The sequence below is a fragment of the Amblyomma americanum genome, chromosome 7 (genome assembly GCF_052857255.1).
Source record: "Amblyomma americanum isolate KBUSLIRL-KWMA chromosome 7, ASM5285725v1, whole genome shotgun sequence".
Taxonomy (NCBI): Eukaryota; Metazoa; Arthropoda; class Arachnida; order Ixodida; family Ixodidae; genus Amblyomma; species Amblyomma americanum.
In genome coordinates this window covers 120,619,931-120,633,134 of record NC_135503.1, presented here as the reverse complement: position 1 = coordinate 120,633,134, position 13,204 = coordinate 120,619,931, and the positions used below count along the sequence as shown (strand labels likewise).

The 13,204-nt window shown below is 46.1% G+C and overlaps 1 protein-coding gene across 4 annotated transcripts in view; it reads left to right on the top strand.

The window, feature by feature from the left end:
* The window catches only part of LOC144099515 (complement factor B-like), a 333,633-nt gene that overhangs the window by 240,238 nt on the left and 80,191 nt on the right, over positions 1-13,204 (top strand). For all 4 annotated transcript variants that reach the window (XM_077632874.1, XM_077632872.1, XM_077632873.1 and 1 more), the window contains one exon: positions 7,577-7,728. In XM_077632874.1, coding sequence (XP_077489000.1) covers positions 7,577-7,728 — 152 coding nt within the window. The remainder of the gene's footprint in view (positions 1-7,576; positions 7,729-13,204) is intronic.

Sequence of the window (13,204 nt, the reverse complement as noted above, 5' to 3'; positions counted from 1 at the left end):
GCTGGCTGGTCACCTGTTTGGTTTGGAGGGAAAAGCAGGAACCCCTCCACGTTGTCTACGTCGGATGATGTAGTCGAGGTCGAGGTGCCGACGCCAGATGAACTTGCCTCGGGGCGTGCTCACCAGGACTTTGTAGGAGACTGGTCCAGTTTTCTTGGACAGTTCCACGAACCCACTTCGGCGAGCCTCTGTAATTTCGAACAAAAACACTGTCATTAATGCAAAAACAGACTCTGTTGCTTTTGCTTTGTTGCATTTAGGTGAACTGACTGCGCATCACCTTCCCTTCCACCGTCGGCTTGATTGCATCCAGCTTAGTACGCAATCTTCTACCCATCAAGAGGTTAGCTGGTGCCTCTCCTGTCGTAGGATGAGGCGTATTTCGGTATGCCAACAAAAATTTATGAAGTGTCACTTCGACAGATTCACCTGGAGGTGATTTGTGCTGAGCCGACATCAATGTTTGCACAAAACGTTCTGCCGAACCATTTGTGCTTGGGTGATAAGGGGCGGTCACGACATGTCTGGCCCCGATGTCCCGCATGAATGCCTTGAACTCTTCGGACACCAGTTGTGGCCCATTGTCGGACACTACCGTCTCTGGCAATCCGAATGTGCAGAAAAGTTCACGCAAGCAAGCAACAGTACGTTCGGACGTTGTGTTGCGCATGACGAACACCTCTGGCCACTTCGAGTGGGCATCTAATACCACTAGAAATGTGGTTCCTCGAAAAGGCCCCGCGAAGTCCAGGTGAATTCGCCTCGATGGTGCGGTCGGCCATGCCCAAGGATGCAGAGGTGCCTTACATGGATCCTTACGTTGTTGCTGGCACGCTTGACAACTTCGTACTCTTGTCTCCAAATCTGGATCAATTGACGGCCAACAGACGTAGCTGCCAGCCAATTCCTTGCTCCGCACGATTCCAGGATGACCTTGGTGCAGTTCGTCGAGTACAGACTCTCGAAAAGTAGACGGGTTAAGAACCCTCATGCCATACATGAGGCACCCTTGACACACGCTGATCTGCAAAAGTCTGTCGAAAAATTGCTTTAGACTTGCATCTCGCAGGTACGATGGCCAACCTGTGCTAGTAAACTGGAGCACCTTACTCAGCATGGGATCACGTGATGTGGCACGCGCAATCTCTTTGGCGGATAGAGGCATCGACTCCAGGCGCAATGCATAAAATGATTCCTCACCTTCGGACGTGCCGTCTTGCTGGCCCTGGAGAGGGAACCTTGAAAAAAAATCTGCCTCTGCGTTGTCACTGGAATTTTTGTACACGAGCGAGTAGTTGTAAGCAGAGAAAGTGACGGCCCATCGCTGCAAGCGTGCTGCCGCGATCGGTGGAATGCCTGTCTTCTGCCCCAGGATGGTTTGTAACGGCTTGTGATCCGTGATCAATGTGAAACATCTTCCATAGATGTAGAAATGAAACTTTTTGACTGCAAAAATGATGGCGAGTGCTTCCTTTTCCAGCTGACTGTACTTTTTCTCAGCGTCATTTAATGTGCGCGACATATAAGCGCCCGCGCGAGGGCTTCCATCGTCCGCAACATGAGAAAGTACTGCACCCACGCCGTACTGGGAAGCTTCACAAGCCACTTGCAAAAGCTTATCGGGGTCGTAATGCGCCAGTATCGCGGATGACGCCAACGCATTTTTGACTTCCTCGAACGCCACTTGGCACAATGCATCCCAGCGCCATGGATGATCGCGACGCAGCAGTTTGTAAAGAGGACTGGCCAGAGTAGACAATCGTGGAACAAACTTCCCGTAGTAATTTACGACGCCCAGAAACGACTGCAGCTGCTGCTTGCTTGTGGGCGCGGGAGCTTTCGTCAAGGCTTCAATCTTCTCTGGCGTTGTGCTGACACCTGCTGCGCTGATAACTTGACCAAGATAGCGCAGTTCTTTTTGAAAGAACGAAAACTTTTCTTTCTTTACTCGAACCCCGCGCTCCGTCAACCGCTTTAGGACAGCTTCCAGATTAACAAAATGCTCGTCTGCCGTCCTTCCAGTGATGAGAACGTCATCCAAATAGCAGCTGACGCCTTTCAGGTCTTTCAACATTGTGTCCATAATTCTTTGGAAAATGAATGGTGCCGATGAAACCCCGAACGGTAGTCTGTTTGCCGCAAAAAGTCCTTTATGGGTATTGAGTGTCATGTACTCTCTTGACGACTCCGACACCACCACCTGATGATAGGCTCTGTTGAGATCAATCTTAGAAAATTCTTGGCCCCCTGCGAGCGCCGCAAACAACTCATCGACTCTCGGCAGTGGGTACCGGTCAGTTTCAAGACAAGGATTTAGGGTGGTCTTGTAATCACCGCATAGTTTTATGCCACCGTCCTTCTTTACTACTGGTACAACCGGTGTGGCATAGCTGCTCGTCGCAACAGGGGAAATGACTCCCATGCCTACCAGCTTATTAAGCTCGGCCTCGACCGCAGGTTGTAATGCAACGGGCACACTTCTTGCCTTCAGAAACTTCGGCACGCTACCATCTTTTAGCGACAACTCTGCTCTTTCTTCTGAAATTTTTCCCAGTTCGTCATTAAACAAACTCTGGTATCTGTCTAGAAGTGCGCGTGGTCTGGCAGTTTGACTCGCACAAGCAGAACCATCTGACCTCGAAATAGCGTTGAGCTTGAAGATACTGCTCCAATTGAGTCGGATGGCTTGCAACCATTGTCGACTTAGCAGCGAAAGTCCCTTTTCTTTCGTGATGTAGAGAGGCAGCTGGGTCCTCTGCTCTCCGTACTGCACGGCCACGTGAGCGACTCCAACAGGCTGGACTATGGCTCCCTGGAACGTCCGCAGCTTCAGCGTCGTTGGCATGACCTTGATTGAGGGAAACATCTGCCGAAACTTATATAAACACATGACGGACACAGTAGCCCCTGTATCGAGCTCCATGATCAAGGGCCGCCCTTCCATGTGCACAGAAATTTTTATCGGAGCTAGACCAGGCGAAATAATTTCCTGCATGCTCACAGAAGCTTGAACGGGAACCAACATCTTCATCGAGTTTTGCCGCGCTCCCTTCGTCTTTTGCTGCTTGTTAGCTTGGCACATCCTTTGAATGTGTCCTTTCTTATCACATTTGAAACAGGTGGCTGCTATGTGCGGACACAGTCGGCTTGCATGCTTCGCCGACCCGCAGCGATAGCAATTTCGCTGCGTCATATCGCTTTCCCCAACGGCTCTGACCTTGTGAACGTCCAGAACGCCCGTATCAAAGGCGTGCGCTTCTGATACGCTTTTTTTCGCTGCTTCCATGGCTAGCGCTCGTTCCAAGGCTTTTTGAAAAGTTAACTTGCTATCCTCCGTGAATAACACTCGCTGTATATATTCTCTGCGCAAACCGCAAACAAAACGGTCTCGCAGCGACTGATCGAGTGCGGATTCATATTCACATGTCTGTGCCAATTTCCGCAACTGTGCAACATATTCCGAAATCGATTCAGTCTCGAGTTGCGCTCTCCTGTGAAATTTAGCGCGTACACTAATTGCCGACAGCTTCGGTGACAAGTGGTCGCCAAGAAGTTTCTTTAGCACGTCGAAACTTTTAGCTGACGGCAACTCCGGCGCTGTCAATGACTTGAGAAGACTGTACGTCTTTGGGCCTACGAGACTCAAAAAAGCGTGTACCTTGTTGTCCTCGGGGATACGGTTGACCAGAAGAAACGACGTTAAGCGTTCCTCGTACGACGGCCAGTCGCTCGTAGACTCGTCGAAGGGCTCTATGTGTCCCAGTCGACCCACGAGTTCCGTCACTGCTCCCGCCGCTGCCGAACCATCCGTTGCCATGTCGGCTTGCTGTAGAACTGGTCAGAATCCCATCTTCGTCGCCAAATGTCGTGTTTGTCGGGGACAGCAACCGAAGGCCAGGTGGGCGGAAAACCGAACGTGGTTTATTCCATCACAGCTTGTAGTGGGATCCCCCGGTGGCCGAACATCGCGGCTTATCTTATAACCAGCTCTCGCGATCGTCGCGCCGCCGCTATCGCTCTAGCCGCGACGATTACACAACACTCACATAGCCCACCTTGACGTGGGATGGAAGAGCGTCAGTTTCAAAAACTAGTTTGACACACTTGGAGCGCCCGAAACGATGAATGTCAACAATCCGGGCCGTAGATTTAATCAGCGACCAGAGGTCCTTGTCGGCTATCTCCGGGTCAACATCAGTTATAACTCCAGTGGTTGTCCGCTTCCCGTAAGCAACGTAGGAGCGGACCGCCATGCCACCGAGGACGCTAGTTTCTTTCAGCTTGTCTACTGATGCCTGAGATGTAACATCTACTGTCAGGACATTCTTCCATGCATTAATTCTGACTTCACAGACTTGTCCCGGAACAACCCGGTCGAAAAACTGGGTTAGCCGCTGTCTGTTAATGGTGTTCAGATTAGCCGTCTGCGTTGTAGGAACGAAGGTCACTGAGAAGACACCTGGCTGGTCAACATTCCTCGTAGGCAACTCACCCGCTGTCGATGTCCGGCGCAACTTCCTTTTCAGGCGGCGCGACTCAACAAGCGTGAAGCTGCTGCTGGCAGAATCCATCGCTGTCACCGTGGATTCATCAGACGAATCTGGAAGCTCCACATCAGCCCTAGAGTTGCCACCTGGTAGAGCCGCAGTCTTGTCAACGGCGACCAGGGGAGGACGCAGGGGTTGTACTCCCGCCATCCCGAAGGATGACGAGGACACAGTTCACGCACAAAAGTAAAAAAACCGCAGAAAAGTGGAGGAGCTCAAACAAAGAACGTTCGGCACCACCACTTCTTCTTCTTCCCCTTCAGAAATCAAATCACTGCGCTGCTTACGGACATAATACAAAACATAACAACAGCCGTGCTAAAGAATAAAACATAAGGCTCTGCTGGGTACGGAGTCATGTCGGCATAAAAGGCAATGAAAGAGCAGATTTGTGGGCTGCTCATGTTTGTGACAAGCAGATTAGAAAAGTAAATATGCCCTATAAAGATTGCGTTAACTTAGTACATCGTAACGCAGGGGGAAAAAGGCCGCCGCTGTCTGGAAGACTTTGAAGTAAAGAGCGTTAGCTTTATTTGCGATGCGTAATACGAAAGTCTTTCCGCATCCAGCGGGGCCAGTGAAGAAAACACTGAGCGGTTCGGAAAAGTAGCATAACATTTCCACCTCGCGGAGCGAACGACGCCTAGCGCTTTCTATCAGAGAAATGACGATGCACGTCTGCCCATTGTTGAGTTACACCCCATCAAGATACGTCCCAAACGAAATTTGCTTCGTTTGGGGGGTAAAAGTGGGCCCAGAATTCGGCTTGCGGGGCGATATGGCAATGCTTCAATTAGTAATTGCATGTATACATGTTTACTTATTATTTAATTGCGGTTTAAATTTCTATACCGCAAAGCATAAGGTTTTATTTGCCCACCAAATTCGGTACACAACTGTCCCCGTATGGGTACACCTTGCCGTCAGAGTATATATAGCGCAACGAATGTATACACGCATAGCGGTCGCGTAACGGGACAGTTTTCCCACCCGCTACAGAAGGCTTTTATGGCGGAGGGGGTGAGGGGAAAGAGGTGGGAGGGCACAACCAATTTTAATGGCCGCCAAAGTAGAAATTCAGGCGAGTTGGTATGCACTCATTCTAAAAAAGCGCAAACAACACATCACACGCAACACGAGACACACGAGCGCAGTGCTCGTGTTGTTTCTTTCTGTCGTCACTGTCTTGTTTGCACTGCTTTAGAATCATGGCCGCCATTTCGTCCCCTGACGCCATACTGACATAGTTCCACCTGTATCCACAATAATGGACCGTGACGTCGTCATTCGCACGCGGCAGGTTGTTGTTTATACAATGATATTGTACATAACACTACATTTCTCAGTGCGATATGTGCTGTTTTCTACTTGCTGCCACAGACCGCACTGTAATATCAGGGTGGTAGCAGACCCGACGAAATCTCGAAACGTGACCAGTAGTTCGTGCCATAGATGGCGCTGTGATCGCGTGGTGGTGGTGATCGCGTGGTGGCTGCGCTCCGAGGTGGTACTCTAGGCCAGAACCGTAGTCTTTAATTGGTCATACGGGGTGGAGGAGCCGCACGTCTTCAGAACGTCGTCAGTCTACTAAGTCGCCTCACTGGAGAGGGACGGCACGACGTGAAGATACCTCACGCATTTTGAAGCTATGTGGCAACGAAAGAACGCAGATTCCACTTTACGAATTACACGGCTCGGATCCGAGGTCAAAATGATGGCAGCTGAACATGAACACTGGCGAGGTCCTCCGCAGCCGATGCATGAGCCGAGTCCTGGGCTCCGACCTGTAGCGGCGTTGTCCGCGTCCATCACGTCCGGGTCAACAAACTGTAGAGTGACGGAGGCATTTCCTACAAATTAGAGGGAGTAGGGCAAATACGAAGGATATGGGCAAGAAACGAGGTGTAGGCACTACTTTTTTTCTCGTTGGCGCGTGGCTCCGCGCCGGAGGTGCCAGCGCGTGTTGCGAGCCGAGACGGCACAGCACTGATGATGGTGATAGCCTCGTTACAATAATTATGGGCCAAAGTCTCGGAACGTTTCTTCCCGGTGGTAACAGCCGCGATCAACGCAAGCATAATGTATGCTTAGCATGAGGTGCCTTCTGTGGTTTATTTGTCACTGCCTTTGGACAATACATTTTTTCCCTCCTTTTTCGTGCTGTGCAAGTGTAGCAAAGTTGTTAATTAGGGCTTGCAGTGAAAAAAGATATATGTGTGCACTGCAAAAGCGCAATGTGTTCGTGGTTTACAGTCGCAGGGCAATTTAACGAAATTTTTTGGTGCTATGCCAATCACGTACCTAATTTTGAGCGAGTGCACTGAGAATGTAGTACGGATGTGCTATGAAGAAAAAACGTTGATGTGACGCTGCCTTGCTGAGTCGTTTACCAGATGTTTTGCAAAGCATGATCAATAAGTTAGACAGGTAGAGCACAATAGCGAGTCTAAAAATTCACATGCAGAAAACCTAAATAATCTTTAACAGTCTGGCAAGAGAACAGCAGTTCACATTTGATAGCGAGGTGCAGAAAGTGATAAAGGAATTGAAATTCTGCTACACAGGTGTATAAAAGATAGATATATACGGTCAGAATTGAAATATTTATGCTAAACTCACACGTCATATCCCGCAGTCACTGCCGAATGCGGCCATGTTCAACCCTCACGAGACCTTGAGGTTTGAAGTTTGACGGAAGTGTTTGACGGAATTCGTGAAGTCAAGAATGACGGAAGCCCACATAACCGTGACAAATGAACACATGCGAGGTAAAATACCTGGCTGATAAATAGTAGCTACGCAGTAATTAAATCGAGGTATGCAGCGTGGAGCGGATTACTTTTCCTGATGTCTTAAAGAAACCGAAGGAACGAGAACCAAGCAGTGCGGAACCACACAACCTGATAATAAAAGCGCGTTTAAAAACAAGCCTTGCGGCATGTCTTACCAAAAGTTTTCGAAGAAGCGCTAATACCATTCACCAAATCTAATTGCAAACCTTCGCCCAATTTTTTCTTTATTTTGCACAGACTACAGTGAATGTGGGCTGAGCTACACCCATAATCCCGAGTCAGGCTTTGCTGTTGACGACTCAGCCGCGGGCCGAATTCTCGGAGGAGCTGAAGTCAAGACTGTTTGGCCTTGGATGGTTCAGATACAGATCAAGGACAAAGTGACTAAGGTATACCTGTGGCTATTCGGTCTCTGCAGACGCTTGCGGCACTTTTTTCATGTTGGCTAACACGCAGTATGCTTCGAGCACTAAACAGCTTTATTCGCAGCAAAGTTATCTCTCTATCATGTTCTTTTCTAACTACTCATATCACTCCTATAAAGTCCCAAGTTTGGCAAGGAGCAGGAAGGGGACCAGACAGTGGGACATTATGAAATAAGATTTAAGGGCAGCAGAGGGGAGCTATTAGTACAGAACGCACAAAAAATTCACGGATCATGAACAGCTTCTTCAGCAAACGGGAGGTTCGGAAAAAGACTTGTGGAAATGCCTGAATTACCTGACTACAAATGAAAGACTCCACGCTGTGGGCGCTTGCTGAAAAGGCGCAGTGCCTGGTGGTTCACAGGAAAAAGTGATCACAAGGTTGTAAGGTCTCGAATCGACCTAGACTTGAAGAGAGTACGCGGGAATATATTAATGAAAAATCCCATCATAAAGTCAGCGGTAAGGGAGAAAGTAGAGAAATTTAGTATCCGCTGTGAAGCAACGAACGATGATCGCACAAATATTACTTCCTAGTGTGAAATGAAAATAGTGGGTAAAGTAGCTAGGTAGCACTGGTGAGAACTTTCAGTAGACAAAATATCTGATTAATAAAATGAAGATCATGAATGCCTCCAAATATATCGTTAGGATATATCTGGCAGAGTTTCAGTGGTGATCAATATGAGTAAGGCATCAGATGTAAGGAAGTATTAAATGCAGAGAGTAGCGCATGCTCTTGATATCGTAAGCTGCCCAAAAGCCGTTAAACCGAAACTACACATTAGCAAATTAAGATGCATGGTCAACGTTTCAAGTGTGCAGTATCATAACCAGTAAGACTAAGATAAGTGCGGTCGCCGAACCGATCTTCGTATAAGCATGCAGCAACAAAAATAATCAAGAAAATATTAACGGATGCAGTGGAGCTTGGTGAAGATCAGGCACCGGCAGGTCCCTTCAAGGACGGCGGGAGATTGTGCAACAAACATTGGCCAGAATGTGAACGCAGTGCCTCATAATCTAGAGAGTGGGGGAATCTTGGATGAATGCTAAAATTACCGTAATCGAGAAGAAAGGGGATGTCAAGGGGACAGGTATTGAGTAAGGTATTCGCTAATAAAATCTGATCAACCTTCGGCTTGAATCAAACAATGACTACGGTGACTTAGAAATGCTACTGCACAAGAGACTGTGTTTACACTGTGAGTGATGTCGCAGAGAAATGCGCAGAATATAGTCGCACCACATGTACCAGACGTTTCATCTAAAATGATCCGCAATTTTAGAAATAGGCTGTTTATTTTAGAAGAACGCCTTTTTCTGCGTAGCCTCATCAGCGATGTCGTACACCAGAATACAGCTAAGACGTCCTATCAAGTAAGATGATTACCTCATATGAAAGCCGCCGTAGTGGATGAGTGGTTATGGCTCTCGGCTGCCGGCTCGAAAGACGCGGGTTTGATCCCGGCCGCTGCGGTCGAATTTCGATGGAGGCGAAATTCTAGAGGCCCGAGTGCTGTGCGCTGTCAGTGCACGTAAAAGAACCACAAGTGATCGAAATTTCCGGAGCCCTTCACCACGGCGTCCATCATAGCCTGAGTCGCTTTGGGACGTTAAACCCCCTTAACCAAACCGATTACCTCATATAAAATATTTGTTTTGAACTATTACTTTTAGTCTCCTTATTTATGGGAAGAGGGTTGCCGATTGTGAGTAATATGTCTATCGTTTTCTAGGATTTATAAAATGCAGCTTTCATGGGAACTGTGCCGAACAAATTTGGCTACATCGCGCCAACTTACAGGCGCTTTAGAGGAGCTAGTAGGACATAGAACCCCTCCAGTCCACATTACTCGTCGAAATAGGCAAAATTCTCCAGACCACGGCGCCGGGGGCAAGAATCTCGGAAAGCCATGCAGGCCTTCAGACCTGACCGTTGTTTTAGCCGCGGTCTGGGGACCTTGATCTTAGTGATCGAACGAGTGTGAAGGCTATCTGGCGCATGCGATAGCAAATGTTCCTCGACATTTTTTGCGATTTTCCCGACATTTTCACGAAGTAGTCTAATAGTACTAAACGACAGCGGGAGCATTTTATTGCGGCAGCGCTACTTCACTAATTCAAGCCGGCTGACCACTTTGTATGAAGCGTGGCCTTGACGGTGACGTTGAAAAAACCATAAATAAATGAATAATATAAATATTACTGCGGCTAGATTCAAACCCACGGCGGCGCGAACAGGTCAGCTTTTCTGGCCACTCCACGAGAGCACTGTGCAATCGCCGCTGCCTATCACGCCTTGTGTTAAACTGCAATAGACTCTCGCGCTGAGCATTACACATTGTCGTCATCAACTAATACTACTATCAAACTAATAGTCGCGCTTGTGACAGAAACACGGCGTTAGCGCAATACGCGTAGGCGGCGACCACACTGCTGCGTCATTTGACGCCGGCGTACTTTGGGTAAATTGGCATTGACGGTGAATAAGTTTAAGGGGCGCACAACTGCCACCCTGGCTCAGTGGACGCTTCAGGAGTGCTTACAGGTACGTGTTGATAGTGTCCTTCTCCAAAAAAAAAGTTCTTTCGCGCAATAGATCATGATTAGCAATACTTTATGGCCAGCCAATTTTTTTGCTCCGTTGTGGGAGCGGTTCGGCTGGAAAATTTGGTCTTTGTTGTAATGCTTCTTTGTGTAAAAAAGTACGTTAGGCAGGTTGTTACATTAATGATTCAACTACAGAGAAATGAAAACCGCCAAACGTCTTTACGGGATTTAACGGGACCATTGAATGCATATTGAAATTGGGAATAGCGACTTTCCACGTTTGGTGGAACGCTTGAAGGACTATCTCACGGGATTTGGCATGAGGCAAGGTGCCCGTATACAAGATTTCCTGGGACTAGAAGTGGCTATATAAACACAAGGTGTTATCTGCAAAAAAAACTTCGCTCAGCGCACTTGAATACCGAGCGCATTGCAAGAGCTAAGACATTTGTGCGTGACTAGTTATAATAACAACAGCCTTTATTTCCATCAACATGATGGGGGAGGTTCGGGAAAGAAAGCTGAACAGCTTGACTGGTTCCCGCCCTCCCATCCCCCCCATCCATATAAAATACACAATTGCTTCCAAAAAGGCAGCCCTGAGCGGACGACAGAACACAACATTCCAAAATTAAGCTCAGTCATAACGAACAAGAGAAATAAAATTAACACGTAATAAAACAAGTTACCATGAAACAACGTAGTACCAGCAGTGAAGCCTATTTGTACATACTGATATACTTTTAGTGTCATTAAAGATATGTCGCAATCACATGGCTCTAGACATTCACAAAACTACAAATACATATTTACAAGTGGAAAGAGGTACATTTCAAGTCATAACAAAAATTACATGCAAAAAGAGCACAGGAAAAAATTGTGAAGGCATCCAGAAAGATATAAATTCATGTATAATAGGATAAGGGAAATGATAATCAAGAAAATAGATTTGATCCCGACAAAAACAATTTTAGGTCCTGGTTTGATGCGTTTTCAGGATGTGTGGTGTGTCTATAAGAAATATTGAATAATTCTGGCAGTTTTTGTTTAATCATTTGCTTTCCGTAGTTTGTTCTGCATCTCTTTGTTCCAAATTTTCCTACAACGTGGATCATGCGAAGGTGTTCCTTTGATAAGGAACCTAAGGAAGAAAGGAAGTTTATGTTTTGTTTGACATCTTTTCTGTAAGTTAAGCATAGGCGGTAATGGTAGAGCTGAGTGATGTTTATAATCCCTATTTTTTCATATAAAGGCAAACTTGGGTGTTCCCGTGGAACAATAAAGACGCGTCGCAAGATTCGTTTATGCAGTGTAAGGACTTTTCTTAAATTTGTAGCAGTAGTACTCCCTCAGTCTAAGTGAGCATATTTATTGTGAGAGTCAAAAAGGCGTTGTAAAGTATGATGTTTACTTTTAATGGCAACAACTCTTTATTAATGTATGTAAGTCCTACGAAGCTTGAAATCTTGGAAACAAGTTCCAGGTGATCATCTCATGATAGGTTTTCATTAAAAACTGCACCAAGAGTCTTGAAAGCATGCAGTATTTCTATTTTTGACTTGCCTAACAACAAATCTGCATTAATAGATATGTTTTTATTTTTGGGACGAAAAAGCATAGCCTTAGTCTCGGACGTGTTTAGTTTTAATGTGTTAGCCTTTGCCCAATCATGTAGCCGTGCTAATGAGTTGTTTGCTTTAGTGATCAGATCACTAGGATACGCAGCAGAAAGAAGCGTTGTCGTATCATCGGCATAAATTATATATTTAATGTTCCCGTCAATATGCACAGTGTCATTTAAATTGATATCAAATAAAAAGGGACCAAGGATACTGCATGAGGTCCTCCTGATGTTATTGGTTTTACAACTGACGAGAAACCATTGAGGTAAACATACCGCTGACGATCATTTGAACAAGATTTTAACAGCGTTAGAACATTCCCACGCATCCCATATGCTTCTGATTTTCTATGTAAGAGAGAATAGTTTGGAAAGCCGAATGCTTTCGTAAAGTCTAAAAACACACCCAAGGCCAATTCTTGTTGCTGAAAAGCATTTAAAATGAATTATTTTTGTTCTAGTAAAGCTTGTTTCGTTGACCGGTGTTTACGGAAGCCAAACTGTGACCTGGTTAGTATGTTGTGTTTATCGCAAAAGTTATTTATTTTGACGAGAATGACTTTCTAATCTCTTAGAGAAAACTAAGTACTGACACAGGTCTATAATTACCAATGCCGTTCTTATCACCTTTTTTATACAACACTGTGACTTTCGCAAGCTGTAATCGTTTCGGAAACATTCCCTGTAATAAACACAGGTTAAATATGTAGGCCAAGCAAGGTGAAATAATTTCAATTACATGTTTCACAGGCTGAATTTTTATGCCATCTGTATCGCTGCATTTAGTGTTGTTTAGTCCTTGAAATACTGAAACAACTTCAGCCTCTATTACAGGGCTAAAAAATGAATCCCTGGTGTGCTACTTTAATGTAACTGAGTGCACGATCAGTAGGAATGTCTGGATTAAGATTGACGAAATATATATTGAACTCGTCCGCCAAACGTGCCCCGAGATCAGCTCCTTGCCACGCTCTATCTTTGTAACAACGGTTAGACTCGTGCGGCGATATAGGAGTGCGTTTAGTTTTTTCGAAATTTCATCTCTGTTGCCTGCTGAGGTCTAAAAAATTGCAAAAGTAATCATTTCTCACACATCTAATCTTTTTGGCAGTATGTTGCGAAATATTTTAAAAGTTTTAATACATCTGGATGACGAGCAGCTAGAAATTTAGCATAAAGTTTATCCCTTGTTTTCATCTTTCGCAGAAGTTCCCTTGTCACCCACTGCTTACGTATCTTCTTTGACTTCGGAAATATCTTAATAGG